General features: G+C 48.7%; 5 protein-coding genes across 5 annotated transcripts; 3 read left to right on the top strand and 2 right to left on the bottom strand.

Moving 5' to 3' along the window:
- Nucleotides 1-747: 747 nt before the first annotated feature.
- BP5553_08641 (uncharacterized protein) lies at nucleotides 748-4,804 on the top strand (the record flags this gene model as incomplete). The annotated part of the gene is made up of 8 exons (XM_032017264.1): nucleotides 748-774; nucleotides 839-873; nucleotides 936-1,619; nucleotides 1,675-2,498; nucleotides 3,439-3,532; nucleotides 3,592-3,643; nucleotides 3,697-4,483; nucleotides 4,557-4,804. The coding sequence occupies 8 exons, from the start codon at nucleotides 748-750 to the stop codon at nucleotides 4,802-4,804; spliced, it is 2,751 nt and encodes a 916-aa protein (XP_031866695.1).
- A 1,172-nt stretch (nucleotides 4,805-5,976) lies between these two features.
- BP5553_08640 (Alpha-galactosidase) lies at nucleotides 5,977-7,431 on the bottom strand (the record flags this gene model as incomplete). The annotated part of the gene is made up of 1 exon (XM_032017263.1): nucleotides 5,977-7,431. The coding sequence occupies one exon, from the start codon at nucleotides 7,429-7,431 to the stop codon at nucleotides 5,977-5,979; it is 1,455 nt and encodes a 484-aa protein (XP_031866694.1).
- Nucleotides 7,432-8,149: 718 nt separating this feature from the next.
- Nucleotides 8,150-8,815, bottom strand: BP5553_08639 (uncharacterized protein; the record flags this gene model as incomplete). Its single annotated transcript, XM_032017262.1, has 3 exons — nucleotides 8,150-8,299; nucleotides 8,353-8,664; nucleotides 8,714-8,815. 3 exons carry the CDS (start codon nucleotides 8,813-8,815, stop codon nucleotides 8,150-8,152), a joined length of 564 nt encoding a protein of 187 aa, XP_031866693.1.
- Nucleotides 8,816-9,984: 1,169 nt separating this feature from the next.
- BP5553_08638 (Uncharacterized protein) lies at nucleotides 9,985-11,715 on the top strand (the record flags this gene model as incomplete). Its single annotated transcript, XM_032017261.1, has 2 exons — nucleotides 9,985-10,240; nucleotides 10,295-11,715. The coding sequence occupies 2 exons, from the start codon at nucleotides 9,985-9,987 to the stop codon at nucleotides 11,713-11,715; spliced, it is 1,677 nt and encodes a 558-aa protein (XP_031866692.1).
- A 700-nt stretch (nucleotides 11,716-12,415) lies between these two features.
- Nucleotides 12,416-14,281, top strand: BP5553_08637 (uncharacterized protein; the record flags this gene model as incomplete). The annotated part of the gene is made up of 3 exons (XM_032017260.1): nucleotides 12,416-13,362; nucleotides 13,420-13,870; nucleotides 13,925-14,281. 3 exons carry the CDS (start codon nucleotides 12,416-12,418, stop codon nucleotides 14,279-14,281), a joined length of 1,755 nt encoding a protein of 584 aa, XP_031866691.1.
- Nucleotides 14,282-15,178: the final 897 nt, after the last annotated feature.

Raw genomic sequence — 15,178 nt, 5'->3', positions numbered from 1 at the left:
CTACTTCTATCCCTTTATAATACTAATTACTATAGAGAGTAATAATTAACTTTAAGTTAATATATATAAAGTATATATATTAGAATTCCTATTAATTATCTTAATTAACAAGTCGATCTAAGTGGAAATATATCCGGTATTTATATTATTTTGGATCTGTTGGATCACGTGACCTCTGACGGCTTACTCAGCACTGACCCAATCCGTCCCACAGAGTTCTCTTCACCTAACAGGCTTCTCCTGTTCAGGCTTAATACCATCACATACTTGATCCTATGCTATCCGTCATTCTGTACGCCCAAGATGGATCTAAGAATCTGTCGGAAGTCCCGTAGCGAGAGTCTTTGTGTCAGCGCAGTGTCTGTCTGTTGATGATCGGAATCATCGGATTCTATAAGGGGAAACTTTTCGAACTGATCGAGTTGCCCCTGCCCCATTAAATCGGAAAACGGGGAGTTCTTCGGACACCACATTAGTATTGCTATTTCGTTTAAATCGGATTCTAAAGTGAATCCGGGTGATTCTTCGGACTAATCAAAGTTGGTCGTACCTCATATAAGCCGGAAAGCGGGGAGTTCTTCGGACTGATCAAATTGCTATTGCTATCTCATATAAATCGAATTTTAAAGAATTGATCAATATGCGCTCAGACTTATCATTCCTGGCTAGTGAGTCCCACCCGATTAGCGCGCATGGAAGCTCGATGCCTTGCAGCGCCTTTCTGTTTGGGGCATTTTGAAGACGGGAATGGCAGGAAGGCGCAAGGGCTTATTAGTAGGTTTAGCAGCTGTGAACATACTTTCTTCGCCATATAATCAACGACTAAACAACATCACAGATTCACAAGCACTTTTGGCCGATAGCATGTACTCAGTGTGTGCGGTTACGAAGCCTTTTCCACAAAAATCAGCTTAGTGCTTAAAATTCCTACGCAGCACCAGACGACTGCCACTGCCTGCCAGTTATTCCGAAATCGCTATGATGACAGAAGTGGTGCCCGTCGCACACACTCTCGAGGACATCTACCCCCCGGATGCCATTCCATCACAGCTCAACAGATGGACCCATCTCCTTCAGACCTTCAAATCAATCTACCTCCACCCTGCTACATTTGTGGCACGATCCCCCGGTCGTGTGAATATAATCGGCGAGCATGTCGACTACTCTCTCTACCCCGTTCTTCCCATGGCCATAACCGCAGACTGTCTTCTTGCAGTTTCTATACCAGATGAACTAGGCCCAGCTTCCTCAACTACTTTGAAAGTCTGCCTCGCAAATGTGCAGAGAGATAAGTTCCCGCAACGCGAGTTTGAGCTGCAATATGATGATATGGAAATTGATAGCAATGTCCACGAATGGACCAACTACTTTAAGTGTGCGCTTAGAGATACACTGAAGTCCTTGAGAACGGTTAGGGGGTCGGACTTCAGGCCTGCGAGCATGAATGTGTTACTGGATAGTGTGGTCCCCGTTGGAGGTGGGCTGAGCTCTAGTGCTGCGTTCACCACTGCGAGCATATTAGCAGTGATGGTTTCAAATGGTGAGAAGAGTGTCAATAAAACAGCGCTGACGGAGTTGGCCATTGTGAGCGAGCGAGCTGTAGGTGTGAACTCTGGAGGGTAAATTGACCTTTCTTTTCGTCTTCTTACAGCATTGCTTCGGCTAACTTCATAGAATGGATCAATCCGCATCCGTCTTCTCACTGCGTGGCAACGCCCTTTATGTCGACTTCATTCCAAGCCTCCATGCCCGCCCTGTTTACTTCCCAAGGACATGTCCTAGAGTGTCCTTCGTCATTGCCCAGTCTTTCGTCGCTGCAGACAAATACACCACGGGACCCGTATATTACAACCTTCGCGTCGTTGAATGCTCCCTCGCAGCTGCCTATCTACATGCTGTCGTCAACGAGACTTCCAAGCCTCTACCCACAGACTCAAGCCCCTTAGGGATCTCCCTTCGCGGGTTTCATAAGGCATACTTTGCCTCATCTACCAAGCCTTTCAACATGCAACTTCTTGAACTCGTTGACCTCGTCAAGTCAACGCTTACCAAAGACGGCTACACCCGCGAAGAACTCAGTGTTGCCCTTAACATCTCCGTCGTAGAGCTCAAGATGCGTTACGAGTCTGTCTTTCCTGTTCGCACAGCAATGTTCAAGCTGCGTCAGCGTGCTTTACACGTCTTTTCCGAAGCCCTCAGGGTTCAGCAATTTATACAGCTTCTAGAACACCCTGCCGGTTTCATGTCCCACGACATAGGAGACTCAACGGAGACTTATAATAAGAAGCTCGGTAGTCTAATGAACGCGACGCAGGATAGCTGCAGAGATCTATACCAGTGTAGCTGTCCTGAGCTGGATAAACTGTGCGCCATTGCACGAAGAGCAGGGAGCTATGGGAGCAGGCTCACAGGCGCGGGGTGGGGTGGCTGCAGCGTGCATCTTGTACCGACGGATAGGGTCGAAGCTGTGAAAGCCGCATGGGAGAAGGAATATTATAGTAAGCAAGTCTTGAGTGCAGAGCAAAAAGAAGGAGCTATAGTGGTTAGCCACCCAGGAGGTGGGAGTGTGGTGCTCTGTATTCCAGAGGGGGGCTGGTTATCATGACATCGGATTTAATACCACCACATATATCTTTCAACTTTAGAAAAGGTGCTCGCAGAGACTTTGACCCCTTATTACGTTTAGGATATGTGAATAACATCGGTAAGGCTACTGGTCGACATCATTGAAATTTCCTCGAGGTCCTTAAAGAGTCATTGCGGCATTCTTCTCTCCGACGAAGTCCCAAGAACAGTAGCTTCCTAGAAGATAGGTGTTATCGTGTATCACTACATCACTACATGTACTATATTAGGTAAATGCGCCCTCGGAAATTAAGCAGTGCTGGCCCTGCAGAGCCGTGCAAAGATGCAAATGCTTTTTCACGAAATAGATAGCGTCAAAACGTGAAGAGCCTCGTCCTCAAATGAGCTAGCAGTAGCAGGTGTGTGATGATGCTGCAATTTTATTGTTGCTACTTACTCCGGTAGTGAAGCCTCGACACTTTGTCGTGCTAGCTCGGACTGCTCGTCGACGTACACATGGTTATCGCCCGGCTTTTTCTTCGGAGCCAATGCGCTCGGCAAAGGGTTTGGGGCTTGAGGTGTTTGAAGCTACTCTATCTACACACGGATCGAATTCTCTTGCGAGCTCTCCATCCGATTATTGACGCGTGAGCACCACGTCCTGTCGACCTTCTATAGCTTCTCATCCCAGTGCCCGCCCCGACCAAGTCCCCGCCATCATCAACGAATATGATTATCAAGAATATAAAACATCCTACCAACCTTCTCATCTCCCACCGGTTTTCCTGTCGTAGATTATTCTAAAATAATCTTCTATTTCTCGATTGCTTCTAAATTTTAATTGCCTTCTCATTTCTTTCTCCAAAATTCCAGATAGCGTCCTTGACGAGATTTCGCATCGTCGATACAACCCCCTCCGCGGGTCGTGGCTCCTGGTCTCGCCACACAGGACGAAGCGACCATGGCAGTAAGTTCTTTTCTGGAGCCGCGAGGAGAAAGGCAGCGTCGTCTAATGCATTTCTCCAGAGGTCAGCAGGAAACATCAGAAAATATAGCCCTACCCAAATACGATTCTGCTGTGAGATGCGCACCAGGCTATCGCTTTTGAAGACTTCCACTGATATGCACTAGTGCTACCTCTGCCCCGGCAACAAACGTTTTCAAGGCGACAGCAACCCAAAATACGACCAAACATTCGTCTTTCTCAATGATTTCAGCGCCGTCAATGAGGAACAAGCCAGCTACACCTCGTCAATTGATCCTGGAGATCTGTCTAACACACTCCTCCGCGCCGAATCCGTGACGGGAAAATGCTACGTTATATCTTTCTCGCCAGATCACAACGTAACTCTTGCCGACTTGGACCCAGCCTCTATCCTCCCTGTAGTCCACTTATGGACTTCCATCTATGCTGCCTACCTGTCCCCCAAGTCTCTCCTTGCCTCTTTTACTCCACCAACAGCCGTGTTCACACCTAGAACTGAACCCACTCATGAGCCCGCCGCACCAAAAGCACAATACCAATGGATGCAGATCTTCGAGAATAAAGGTGCAGCAATGGGGTGCTCGAACCCGCACCCTCACGGTCAGATCTGGACAACGACTGGGATGCCCGAGGAAGCGGCTGTGGAGCTGGAGAACTTGCAAAAGTATAGGTTGAAGCATAACGGAAATCATCTACTTGAGGATTATGCGAGGCTAGAGGTAGATAAGAAGGAGAGGGTGGTATTTCAGAACGACAGCTTCTTGGTCGTGTGTCCTTGGTGGGCGGTGTGGCCGTTTGAGGTCATGATTTTGAGCAAGAAGCATAGGCGGGCATTAGTTGAGCTAAACGAGGTGGAGAAGTCTGCGTTTGCAGAGGCGATCGCAGAGGTTACAAGAAGATATGACAATCTATTCGAGATGAGCTTTCCATATAGTAAGTACAGGTCATCTCCCAAGCAATGTGGCCGGCACTGGGCCGACAAGTAGCTGATTAACGTGCAACTTAGGTTCTGGAATCCATCAAGCGCCCCTTGATGGAACCGATGAAGAGTGTAATAGTAGCCACTTGCATATGCACTTCTATCCGCCGCTACTACGCAGCGCGACTGTACGAAAGTTCTTGGTGGGATACGAACTCATGGCTGAGCCACAAAGAGATATCACGCCAGAGCAGGCAGCGGCGAGGCTAAGGAGCTGTGGGGGGGGATTGTACAGGAAACCCCCTCGTGATATCATCACTTCGTCGGAAGAGTAATTTATTAGGGAGACAGGAAATATGAGCCCTTCAAAATCTCACGACTTAGAGATCTTCACGAGTGTGGTTTGTTGACATAGACCGGTTCAAGACAAAAAATAATGTTGATTGCAAAAGCCTTTTATCTGAATTCTTTACCATTCTCATCCTGGTTAGTAACATTTGTATCATAGCGCATAGTACCTAGGAACTACCTCCTCCCGCTATATCCACTTCGTACTATGGAGTACACCCGGCCTGCGCCGCTAAGTCGAGCGGCTAGGCTAGACTCCAGGCCCGTGCTATAGAGCACCAAAGCCTGAAAGAAAGCCCTAAAAGAAGCCCCTATAGTGGGTTGCAGCCTCTGGCTACACGGCCTCCAAGCCTGAGCTGGAGGGGCAGCCACATAGTAGGTTCCAGGCTGTGGCTATAGGTCATGAGGCCCTGTAGCGATGCCCTGTAGCGGGGCGCTATAGTGGTGCGCTACAGTGAGTGGTAGGCCTGGGTTATAGGGCCGAAAAGCCTGGAGGGAAGGTTTGGACAGAGGGCGTGAGACTCTGGAGTCTGGATACCCGCACCGCTGGGTTAGGCGGCTAGGCCGGACAGGGCGAGAGTAATAGGGGTATAGGTGAATAGAGCTACGAATAGCTTCAATTTGCGACCGGATAGAATAGGAATAAATATTGTAGTACTCTAATGCATAGGCTATCTAGATTGTACAGAAAACAGTACATAAGGGCGATACCGGAAGCATATTTAGGTAATGGCAGGTGGTTTCCGGTATTTCCGAAAAACACCAATTCATACTTACTCGAGTATAATGCGCCATACATTCGGACCTTTTCATCTTTTCGATGACGCGGCCTTCGCCGTTCTATTTATGCAGGATCCAATCCATATATGTTATGATATATGTTCTACTCATATATCACGAGTTAGACACGTTAGTTCAAATCCCGATGGCGAGTAGCAGAGCTCCAGCGCGCAAGCCCTAACCCACAACGTCTTGTTGGGTATAAGGCTAATGAAAGAACGATATGTAAAATGGTATTTCTTAGAAAGTAATCCTCGACTTAGAAATAATCAATAAAGCACGCGAGGATCAGGCCGTGAAACTTGTTATTATGTCCGTGTCTCTTCTTCTAATGGTCTAATATCTCTGTCCTGTTCGCGCTGGTTCAGCCTTAAAGCCCCTACAGCTCGTCCCGAGTGATGGTATAACCCTTGATAGGTCCTTTCTGCGACCGCATCCGATACATTTTGAGAGAATGCCTAGGTACCTTGACCTTGATCTCTCCTGGTGCAGCAACACCGACCTTCGTCCCCAAGAGTCTCTCATCTCCAGCCTCCAGGCCAGCTTTGTAAGGCGTTTCCGTGGAGTTGTACCACCCTTTGACACCATTCAATGTTCCAGGGGGGGAGTTTATGACCTTCTTAGCAACTGACGTATCCATGCGCTTGGCCCATAGATCATATAGGTCCCATTTCTCTTTCGTGTGGGGTGCAGATCCACCAGGTCCATGGCGAACAAAAATCTCATCCAGCGATGTAATTATCTCGAGATCTTCATTTGCGGCGTTCAGAAAGATGACAAGCTGGTCGTTGGGATAAAGTGGCCCACTCCAGATCTGAGTCTCGCCCTCACCGTATTGATCTTTCGGTACGGTAAGATTGCGACTGACAAGAGCAGCTGATTTACCCAGGGGATCTTGGCTGACAGCTATGACAGCAGGATTGTTCAGAATACTGAGAGCCTCTGGGGACAGGGTGCGCAAGTCTGCCCCGATCAAAAGCGGTGATTTAATCGCAGCCCACATCGAGAAATGGGCGACGTACTCAGCATCCGACATACCGCCAATGCCAACTTCCAGCATATCCAGATCATTCCAACCTCCCGGTGCACCCTTGTCGACATATGGTGCAACCCGGTTGATAATATTCATGACAGAGCAGTGGGTTCCGGGAGCCACACAGAAGGGATCCTTCGCGTCGGTGCAGCTGCAAAGAGCATCGGGGCGGTTGAAGTGGTCGTAGATGTCGCCAGATACCCGCCAAGAATTGGCAATGCTCATTCCCCAGGTATGCACATAATCTTCACCCCAGGTGCACAAGCTGAATAGTATGTCCCGTTTTGTCGCCTTGAGCGCCTTGGCCATGACATTGTACCGATTGAACGAGACCTCCGGATAGCCAAAACGACCCCGGTGATAACAGTTGTCGTACTTCAAATAGTCCACATCCCAAGAAGCGAAGCTTTTCGCGTCCTCCTCCTCGTGGTCCAAAGATCCCTCGTACCGAGCGCAGGTAAATTCGCCGGAACTCGAATACATCCCATACAATAAGCCCTGGTCATGAAGTTGCCCAGCAACCCACTTCAATCCGTGTGGGAACTTCTGCTCGTCCACGCGTATATATCCATCATCTCCTCGGCCGTCCTGCCAGCAATCATCAAGGAGGACATAGTTGTACCCAACGTCTCGGAGCCCAAAGTCAACCAGTTTTCTCGACGTATCTAGAAGCAATGCTTCCGACACGTCACAGCCTAAAGAATTCCAATTGTTCCAGCCCATCTGAGGTGTTCGTGCGAGGCCATTATTTACTGCGACCACTGAAGCCGCTAGGAGACCCTGTGCGAGGATTGAGAGCATCCTGGAAAGAGCGAAAGTTTGGAGAGATGTCAAAACGTGATGCGAAGGTCGAAGAATCCGTGTAGAAACAGACGCAGGAGGAAATGAGTTGTGGAATTTCCGGAATAGTCATACAGACTTATATCACAACCCACATCCTGTGTTGAACTTCATGTGAAAAGGTTGAGCACGGCAAGCGACGATCGTAACATGGATCCTGCGGCATAGAGTCGTGAGAGGATTACAAGTCTACCAGTCAATGCCAGCGGGATTTTGTTCGGAGATCAGCCATGGATTCAGACCCATATTACAAGCTTAGAAGCTAAGCAGGGCGATGACAGATCCGAGCAAATGCCCGAACAGGTTCCAGCGTGCTGTAGCTCTAGGGTGTCCCAACTCTACTCACAAGTTTCGAAGCATGATACTTGCGGCATATGCCAATCTTGTTTTGGAGACGCCGAAGGGATTTCTGGCGGAGATGATTAATTTTCAGTGTTACGGACTCAAGATCAGCTTTTCCTTGGTGTAAATAATATATTATTAGACCAGCTTGGTTGGCTAGAGGTATAATTCTACCAGTTCAATATCTATAGCAATCGTGGTGGAAATTACCAGCCCCGAAATGCAATCCCATGGTCTAGATGAATCATTGGCCTCACTACAAAAAAACGCATCCAGAGGCTCTTTATTCTACCTATAAGATCCTGCTGCATCAAGCAAATCCAGCAAAACGAACCACCTAGAGCTGGAAAAGACTCAGGTACACGCTCCAGCCAAACCCGACAGTATTACCAACCAGCATACGATACTCGAATGGAACCACGACTAGATTCAACAAGCACACAAATGGCCATACTTTGTACGACGCGAGAATCATCTGCCAGAAATCCTGCGTCACGGTCAGCAGCAGGTCGGAGCCCGATGTTTCGCATTTTGGCATACCCTCTGGAGGGTGTCCAAGATCTGTGCCCATTCAAGTCCCTTGAACATGCCCATCACGACGATGAAGAGCATTGTGTTCACACCAGCGCCAAGACTCTGGTCGAGGAGGAACTTGATTGCAGTATTGCTCACTGAAAGCCTGTCACCCTTTTGGGATGGTACAAGTCCTTTGTCCAGATTCCCTACATTCTTTTTCTTTATTGCTGGGAAAGAGTTCTCAAGCCATTCCTGCCACAAAAAGTTGGGTGGTGTGCTCAACAGCGCAAAAACCGTAAAATATACGAATGCGGCAGAGTCGATAGCAGAGAAATCCTAGTGATCCTATTAGATCAAAGCTAGCTATGACGGCAGGTGAATATACTTTGTGCTGGTATATTGCGAGGCTCTGTGCGACGACGTTTGATGCTGCGCTCATCAAAGCGGCTTGAAGAGTGGTATCGAGGATTGGAACGCCGGTAGCCATTGGAAAGGATTGTTAGAAGCTTGACGATGAGGCCAGATGTCTTAGGGATAGTGACAGAAGCTTTTTTAGGGATATGTTTTGTTCCGCGAGGTAGGTGTCGATTCTGTGACCAGTATATCTGCTGCCGATTAGCGATATGAATTGTGCCCATATTTATCAGACTCTTGCCTGAGCCCAACAGAGCAAATCTATTCCCAGAACCCACTCAATACCCGCCAGCACTTGCAGCTCAGACTAAAGGCTCAATCAAGTCATGGGCTTTTCGAACAGGAAAATTCTAGTAATTGTGCCCCTCAAATTTAGCAGGAAACGAAGCTGCACAAGACTTCGAGCGCTTACGAGCACCTGCTCGGCTGATGAAATCTTCGACCCTCTGCTGCGGGTTGCGGCCCAGATCTCGGACATTCAAACCGCGCCCTGGCAAATGACTACATGGCATAAAGACCCGGAAGCAATAACACAGTCTCTCGGGATCCGACGAGCGGAAAGCTCGTCGGTGTGTTTGTCGGGAGCCGGCGTGAGCAGGGCAACCATCTAGGCTGTGATGTGCGTCCGATAAACTCCCCAGAGATATACTCGTATCATGTGACCTCTCCCACTTTCGCCCACAACAGGGGTAATTCCCTGTTAACGCCCTCTGGGGTTCATGAAAGCATCGTTGTATCGTTGGCTCCATCCCCTCTACATGCTCGTATAGGTACCTAGCTGGTAACTAACGGAGATCGGTTTGCAGATCTGGAGGGGTTCTGGGGCACAGAACCGTCTCTATTACTTGTACACTACATCGTGGCGCGGTGGCATTCCCACTCACTACTCTGTACGTGCCCCTTGGCCGAAGTTGGTTCTCGAGGCGTAAAACCCGAAGAATTACCCATGGGGCTAGTCTCTGTTTCTTCTACTGAAGTAACGGCTAGCCCACTGGAGAAATCCAACTCCAAGTCTGGAACAGTATTAACATTAACCCTGTCTCTCCATTCCCTTACTTTCAAGCATTGGTCCGTGTTCGCGCCACCACTTCCCCATTCCCATTGCCCTATCCAAGTACTCTGGCTTCAAGATATATGAACCTCAAGAATGCCTCTCAAGGAGTTTGAGCTGGCAGGCTTCCACGCAGCATTTGAACATCCTCTACAGTCACAAATATCACTCCCTCTCCCTCCCATCACAGGATGGAGAAGAACACCAGCTCCGGCGTTGAGCACGTTGAGACAAGCACGCCTGTTGCTGGCCCCCACGATGAGGCGATAATCGAGGGCAAGACGCTCGAGCAAGCAGCAGAACAAGGCACCATTGACGAGATGGATCTCGATGTTCGTGCTGCTATCAAAGCCTATCCAGCCGCCATTCTTTGGTCCCTGGTCTTCTCGACCTGTGTCATTATGGAAGGATACGACACCAACCTCTTGTCAAACTTCTTTGCATATCGTGAGTACTCACGGATCCTAGCTTTCTGCCGGGAACATTGCTGACCTTTCCTAGCATCTTTCCTGATTAGATATGGTAACTTTGTGGGCGTAACACCGTCAACCCCCGTCGGATACCAATTGACTGCTGCGTGGCAAGCGGGCCTCTCGCAATCCGGTGGCGTCGGCTCCATCATCGGATGTATTGTTAGCGGCTACCTGGTCTCCAAATTCGGCTCTAAACCTGTTGTCCTGGGTGCTCTTATTGCCTTGTCGCTCGCTGTTTTCGTCGTCTTCTTCGCGCCGACCCTCACTGTCCTTGTCGTCGGTGAGATTCTTTGCGGCCTCCCTTGGGGTGTTCTGGCCACCACTGCTCCAGCTTACGCATCTGAGGTCCTCCCAACGGCTCTGCGCACCTACATGACGTCGTATACTAACATGTGCTTCATTCTCGGCCAACTCATCTCTGCCGGTATTTTAAAGGGCCTTTCTACTCGCACTGATGAGTGGGGTTACAAGATTCCATTCGCTATCCAATGGGTCTGGCCAGTTTTCCTTATCCCACTTGTTTACATGGCTCCAGAGTCTCCATGGTACCTTGTCAGAGTGGGCCGCATCGAAGAAGCGGAGAAATCTCTGCGCCGCCTCCAATCTTCAACGGCCACCAACATCGATCCAGGCAAGACGCTCGCTGCTATCATTTATACCAACAACCTCGAACAGCAGCTTTCTGTCGGAACCAGCTACTGGGATTGCTTTAAGGGCTTCGAGCTTCGCCGTACCGAAATTTCTTGTCTCGTCTTTGCTGGTCAGATCCTTTGCGGCATGAGCTTCGCATACAATAGCTCTTACTTCTTCTCTCAAGTTGGCCTCGGTACTAGCGCTACTTATTCTCTGTCCCTCGGCGGGACTGGCCTTGCGCTTGTTGGCTGTTTTATTAACTGGTTCGGCCTGATGCCATACTTCGGTCGCCGTACGATCTACGTAGCCGGATTAGGTGGTATGTGCTTCGTCCTGATTCTTATCGGTATTCTCAATGTCTGGACGGCGAAACCATCGGTAGGAATGGCCCAAGCCGTTCTCACCTTGCTCTGGACTTTTACCTTTCAACTCTCCGTAGGCCAGCTCGGATGGGCCCTCCCTGCTGAAATGGGCTCCACCCGCCTCCGGCAAAAAACTATCTGCCTTGCTCGTGATGCCTCAAACATCACTGGAGTTGTTGTTGGAACTCTTCAACAATACTTCATGAACCCTCAAGCCTGGAATCTCAAAGGCTACACGGGATTCGTGTGGGGCGGAACTTGCTTTCTGATGTTCGTGTGGGCTTACTTCCGTCTTCCTGAGACTTGGAACAGATCTTACCACGAGATTGATATTCTTTTTGCTAAGAAAGTCCCGGCTAGAAAGTTTGCCAGTACTGTTGTTGATGCCTTCAATGAGCATGCCACCGCCAAACTTGTGGAAGAGTATGGTAACAATGCCTCGAACCATGTGTAGAGGATCCTGTTATCCGCGCTGATATCAAAGACATTTCTCAGGTGGCGCGTCCCATTTTCAAGTCGATTACGAGATGTAGGAGTGGGTAGTTATCACACCATTGGTGTCCATCCTTCGATATCCTTCCTCTGTTCTATGCTGCACTTGTCAGTGCGGATACAGAACTGTGGTGGTTTAGTTAATACATAGTGGCTGCCTGCATTTCTAGAGTTATATTCACAGCACCGGCACTTCAGCACACGGTTTTTCGGATTTTTTCAAATTTCAAGAACAATTACTATACAAATGGAGCTTTGCTCCTTTTTAGTTTTATGTGAACATCGTGATTCATGCAGGTCCTGTGAACGATCTAGGTATGGCTGTAGCTCCCCCCGCAACCCGAACCATGATTGCCGAACTCTATTCTACAACTACTAGCAGGTCAACCTCGGCCAAGCTTCCGTCCTTGGCCCTTGGCCCTTGCGCCTTCCCCATACCCCGCTAAGCACAGACCCTTAGGTACCTAGGTACATGTACATGCACCCCACTGAAGACCCCTGAAGCCGACGGGGGGTGAGCCCAGGTCCCAGGTCACGATGATCTGATCTCGTATCTCGCAGCATCGCAATCCTTTTCACTTAACATCCCCATCCTATATACCTTATATATATATATCTCTCTCTCCCTCTCTCAGTAATCTCAGTTTTGGCGACTGCCCGCCATGCCGCCAGTCCCCAGACAACAACGGCAATTCAGGCAGGCATGTGACAACTGTCGTGTTCGAAAGACCAGGTGCGACCGAACCACGCCCTGCAGCATGTGCGCCGGCCAGTCCATAACCTGTAGATATAACGATGTGCTCGACAGAAAAGGCCGAAAGCATGGCAGAGGCCGGTTGATCTCGCAGCTACGAGAGGCAATGAGAGAACAGTCAACGCACGATCACGATCACGATTCAACCCATCACGACCAAAGTCAAAGTTTTACTGGCATCATCATGCCCAATAGCCCAACCGGACGCCCAGAGCCACAGGAATCGGTACCGGGCTTCGATGCTGCGGACTCGCAATTCTGTGCAGACTTGCCTCCACCAAATATCCTACCTTCCGTGGCGGCCGACACTCCCAATGAAATTAGCCAACATGGCGGTCGATTATTGCCCACCACGCTTCTTGCCCATATTCACGTCTTCCTTAAGCATCTCTTCCCGATAATGCCTATTGTCAACGCTGAGGAGTTGCTTCGCGATGGTAATCGGCCAGAAAGCCTTTCGGCCCCACGCTATGTTTCCATCGCAGCACTCTGTGCTGCCACTCACATTCAACTCAAGTTGGATGGTGTAGAAAGCGTGGCCGAAGTGGAAAACCCAACAGCCACAGACACGATAGCTAGGTTCACCGACGAATTTATACTGTCCTGTGCCTTGAAGGCCCGGGAACAATACGACATTATAGAGGATTCGGGAATCGATAGCTTGTTGAGCTCGTTCTTTCTCTTCGCTGCATACGGGAACTTGGACAAGCAGAAACATGCATGGTTCTATCTCAGCCAATGCCTCTCTCAGTCTAACGCTCTTGGCCTACACAATGAATCAACATATTCGGGACTGGACCCTGTGGATGCAGAGATGAGAAGGAGGATATTCTGGATCCTTTTCGTGACAGAAAGGTTCGCTAAACCGGTCTGCTATGAGATGCACCCCCCCTTTTAACAACTAGAGTCTAGGACATACGCGCTTCAGCATGCGAAACCTGCCATCTTACGCAGCTCGATTCAGAAGCCGCAAATATTTAGTTCTGAGTGTCCCGCAATCATTTATGGCCTGGTAAATCACATCTGCTTGTTCGAGACGCTGCCAAATGACCTCTATAACTTCGTTTTCTCCAATTCAAGTTACCATCCTGAACAGCCCACGTTAGCAGCATCTATCAGCGGCGCGTTGTGTGACGTGAAGCTATCTAAATCAGTGGTGGAAAGCCAGCATCTTGACACCTTAGTCACCCGAGAGTGGTTGAAAATTTCAATGTGGAAGCTCTCGTTGGGGTGGCGTCCGAACTCGTTTCCGACCAGCGGACCTTTACTTCCATTCATTTTGCCGTTTTCAGCTGGTAAATTAACAATGGAGGCTTTGGCATCCGTGAATGAGTCTTCGAGGGACGCATGCGGAATTGCAATGGTAGGCGATCTATAAACGTTTGTCTTAGTACCTGATTGATTAACCATAGTGTAGGAGCAGAAACTTTTCGATATCGGGGTCTGTGTTGCGGACACGGCTCTTGCAGCGTCGGGCTCATCCATGCCAGTAGTATGCGACAACTTTTCAGTGGGTCCAATAGATCTACTTAGTGCATTGTTAAAGTCTCTTGCCAATATTCGAGGAGCTCAGTCACATTTATTCAACGTTTTGTTGAAGCGATCCGACCCCGTTCTGAGGTTCCTATCCCCAAGACTACTTGTTGAATGGCCAAAGAATTTCGAATCCTCTATTTCTCCTGGAACTATGTACTCTGACCAGCTAGGACCACAAGGAACAAACGACAACTATGTCGATGATATCAACTATAGCAGTGAGCTCACTTGCATATAATTTGTTTGTATCTAGGGTGCCCGACAGCTGTACATTGGACATAGAAGCATTATATACAAATATATACATAATACCAAGCAAGTGAATGGCCCTCCTAAGGCAATGAACAAATTTGGCGTTTATTCTATATTCTGATCTCTAATCACAGTACATTTGGCACTCTCTTGAACAGTCCGAGAGCTTTGGCTTTAAGGTATGCCTGTACTTTATCAGTAGCCAGCCCTCCTAATGGGGAAACTAAAGCTGCCCCCAAAGTAATAGCAATGTAATACAAGCCGCTTATCTAGATGGATTGATAATATCTCGCTGTCCAAATATCGGCAAACGTTGAAGTAGCAAGGTAGTATAGTCCGAAGTAGTAAGCTAGATAGTACTAATCGAACTAGTAAACTAAGGATAGCCTCAGATCGGCAGATTAGTAGTTGGGTAGGTGACTACTAGCGAATACCTGCTGTTGTATATTTTATTTTATTTTTTAATAAGAAAAACTAGCCCAATTATACGAAGCGATTGTCGTTAATGGAAAGGCTGTTGTTGATAGGAACGATGCCAATGGGGGGTTCTGATGCCTTTAAGCGGTGTTAGTTTTGAATTCTTATCGGGATCTGAAGGGGCAAGGGTTATGCGGTACTTTGGTGGTAAATAAGCAGGTGTTCCTCCGTCCAGGTGCACAGGTTGAAGAGCACGTTGAATACCTAGGTAGGTAGGTAGACAGTCCAAAGTCGCAGGTCTTTGCCCAGTCGTCCAGAATGCTTGGCTTTTTACCCCAGACGCTTGGGCGTTAGTACTCGAGTACGTACCTTAGGTGCATGTACTTGAGCCGAGCCTGCTTTAATCAAGCAGCTGACCGGGTAGGCCCGAGCAAGGGGCGAGCACACTAACGCGGCCTTCGGCTAT

This window comes from Venustampulla echinocandica, assembly GCF_003357145.1.
Source record: "Venustampulla echinocandica strain BP 5553 chromosome Unknown scaffold_8, whole genome shotgun sequence".
Classification (NCBI taxonomy): Eukaryota; Fungi; Ascomycota; class Leotiomycetes; order Helotiales; family Pleuroascaceae; genus Venustampulla; species Venustampulla echinocandica.
The sequence above is the reverse complement of the archived record's forward strand: the minus strand, read 5'-3'. Positions and strand labels throughout refer to the sequence as shown.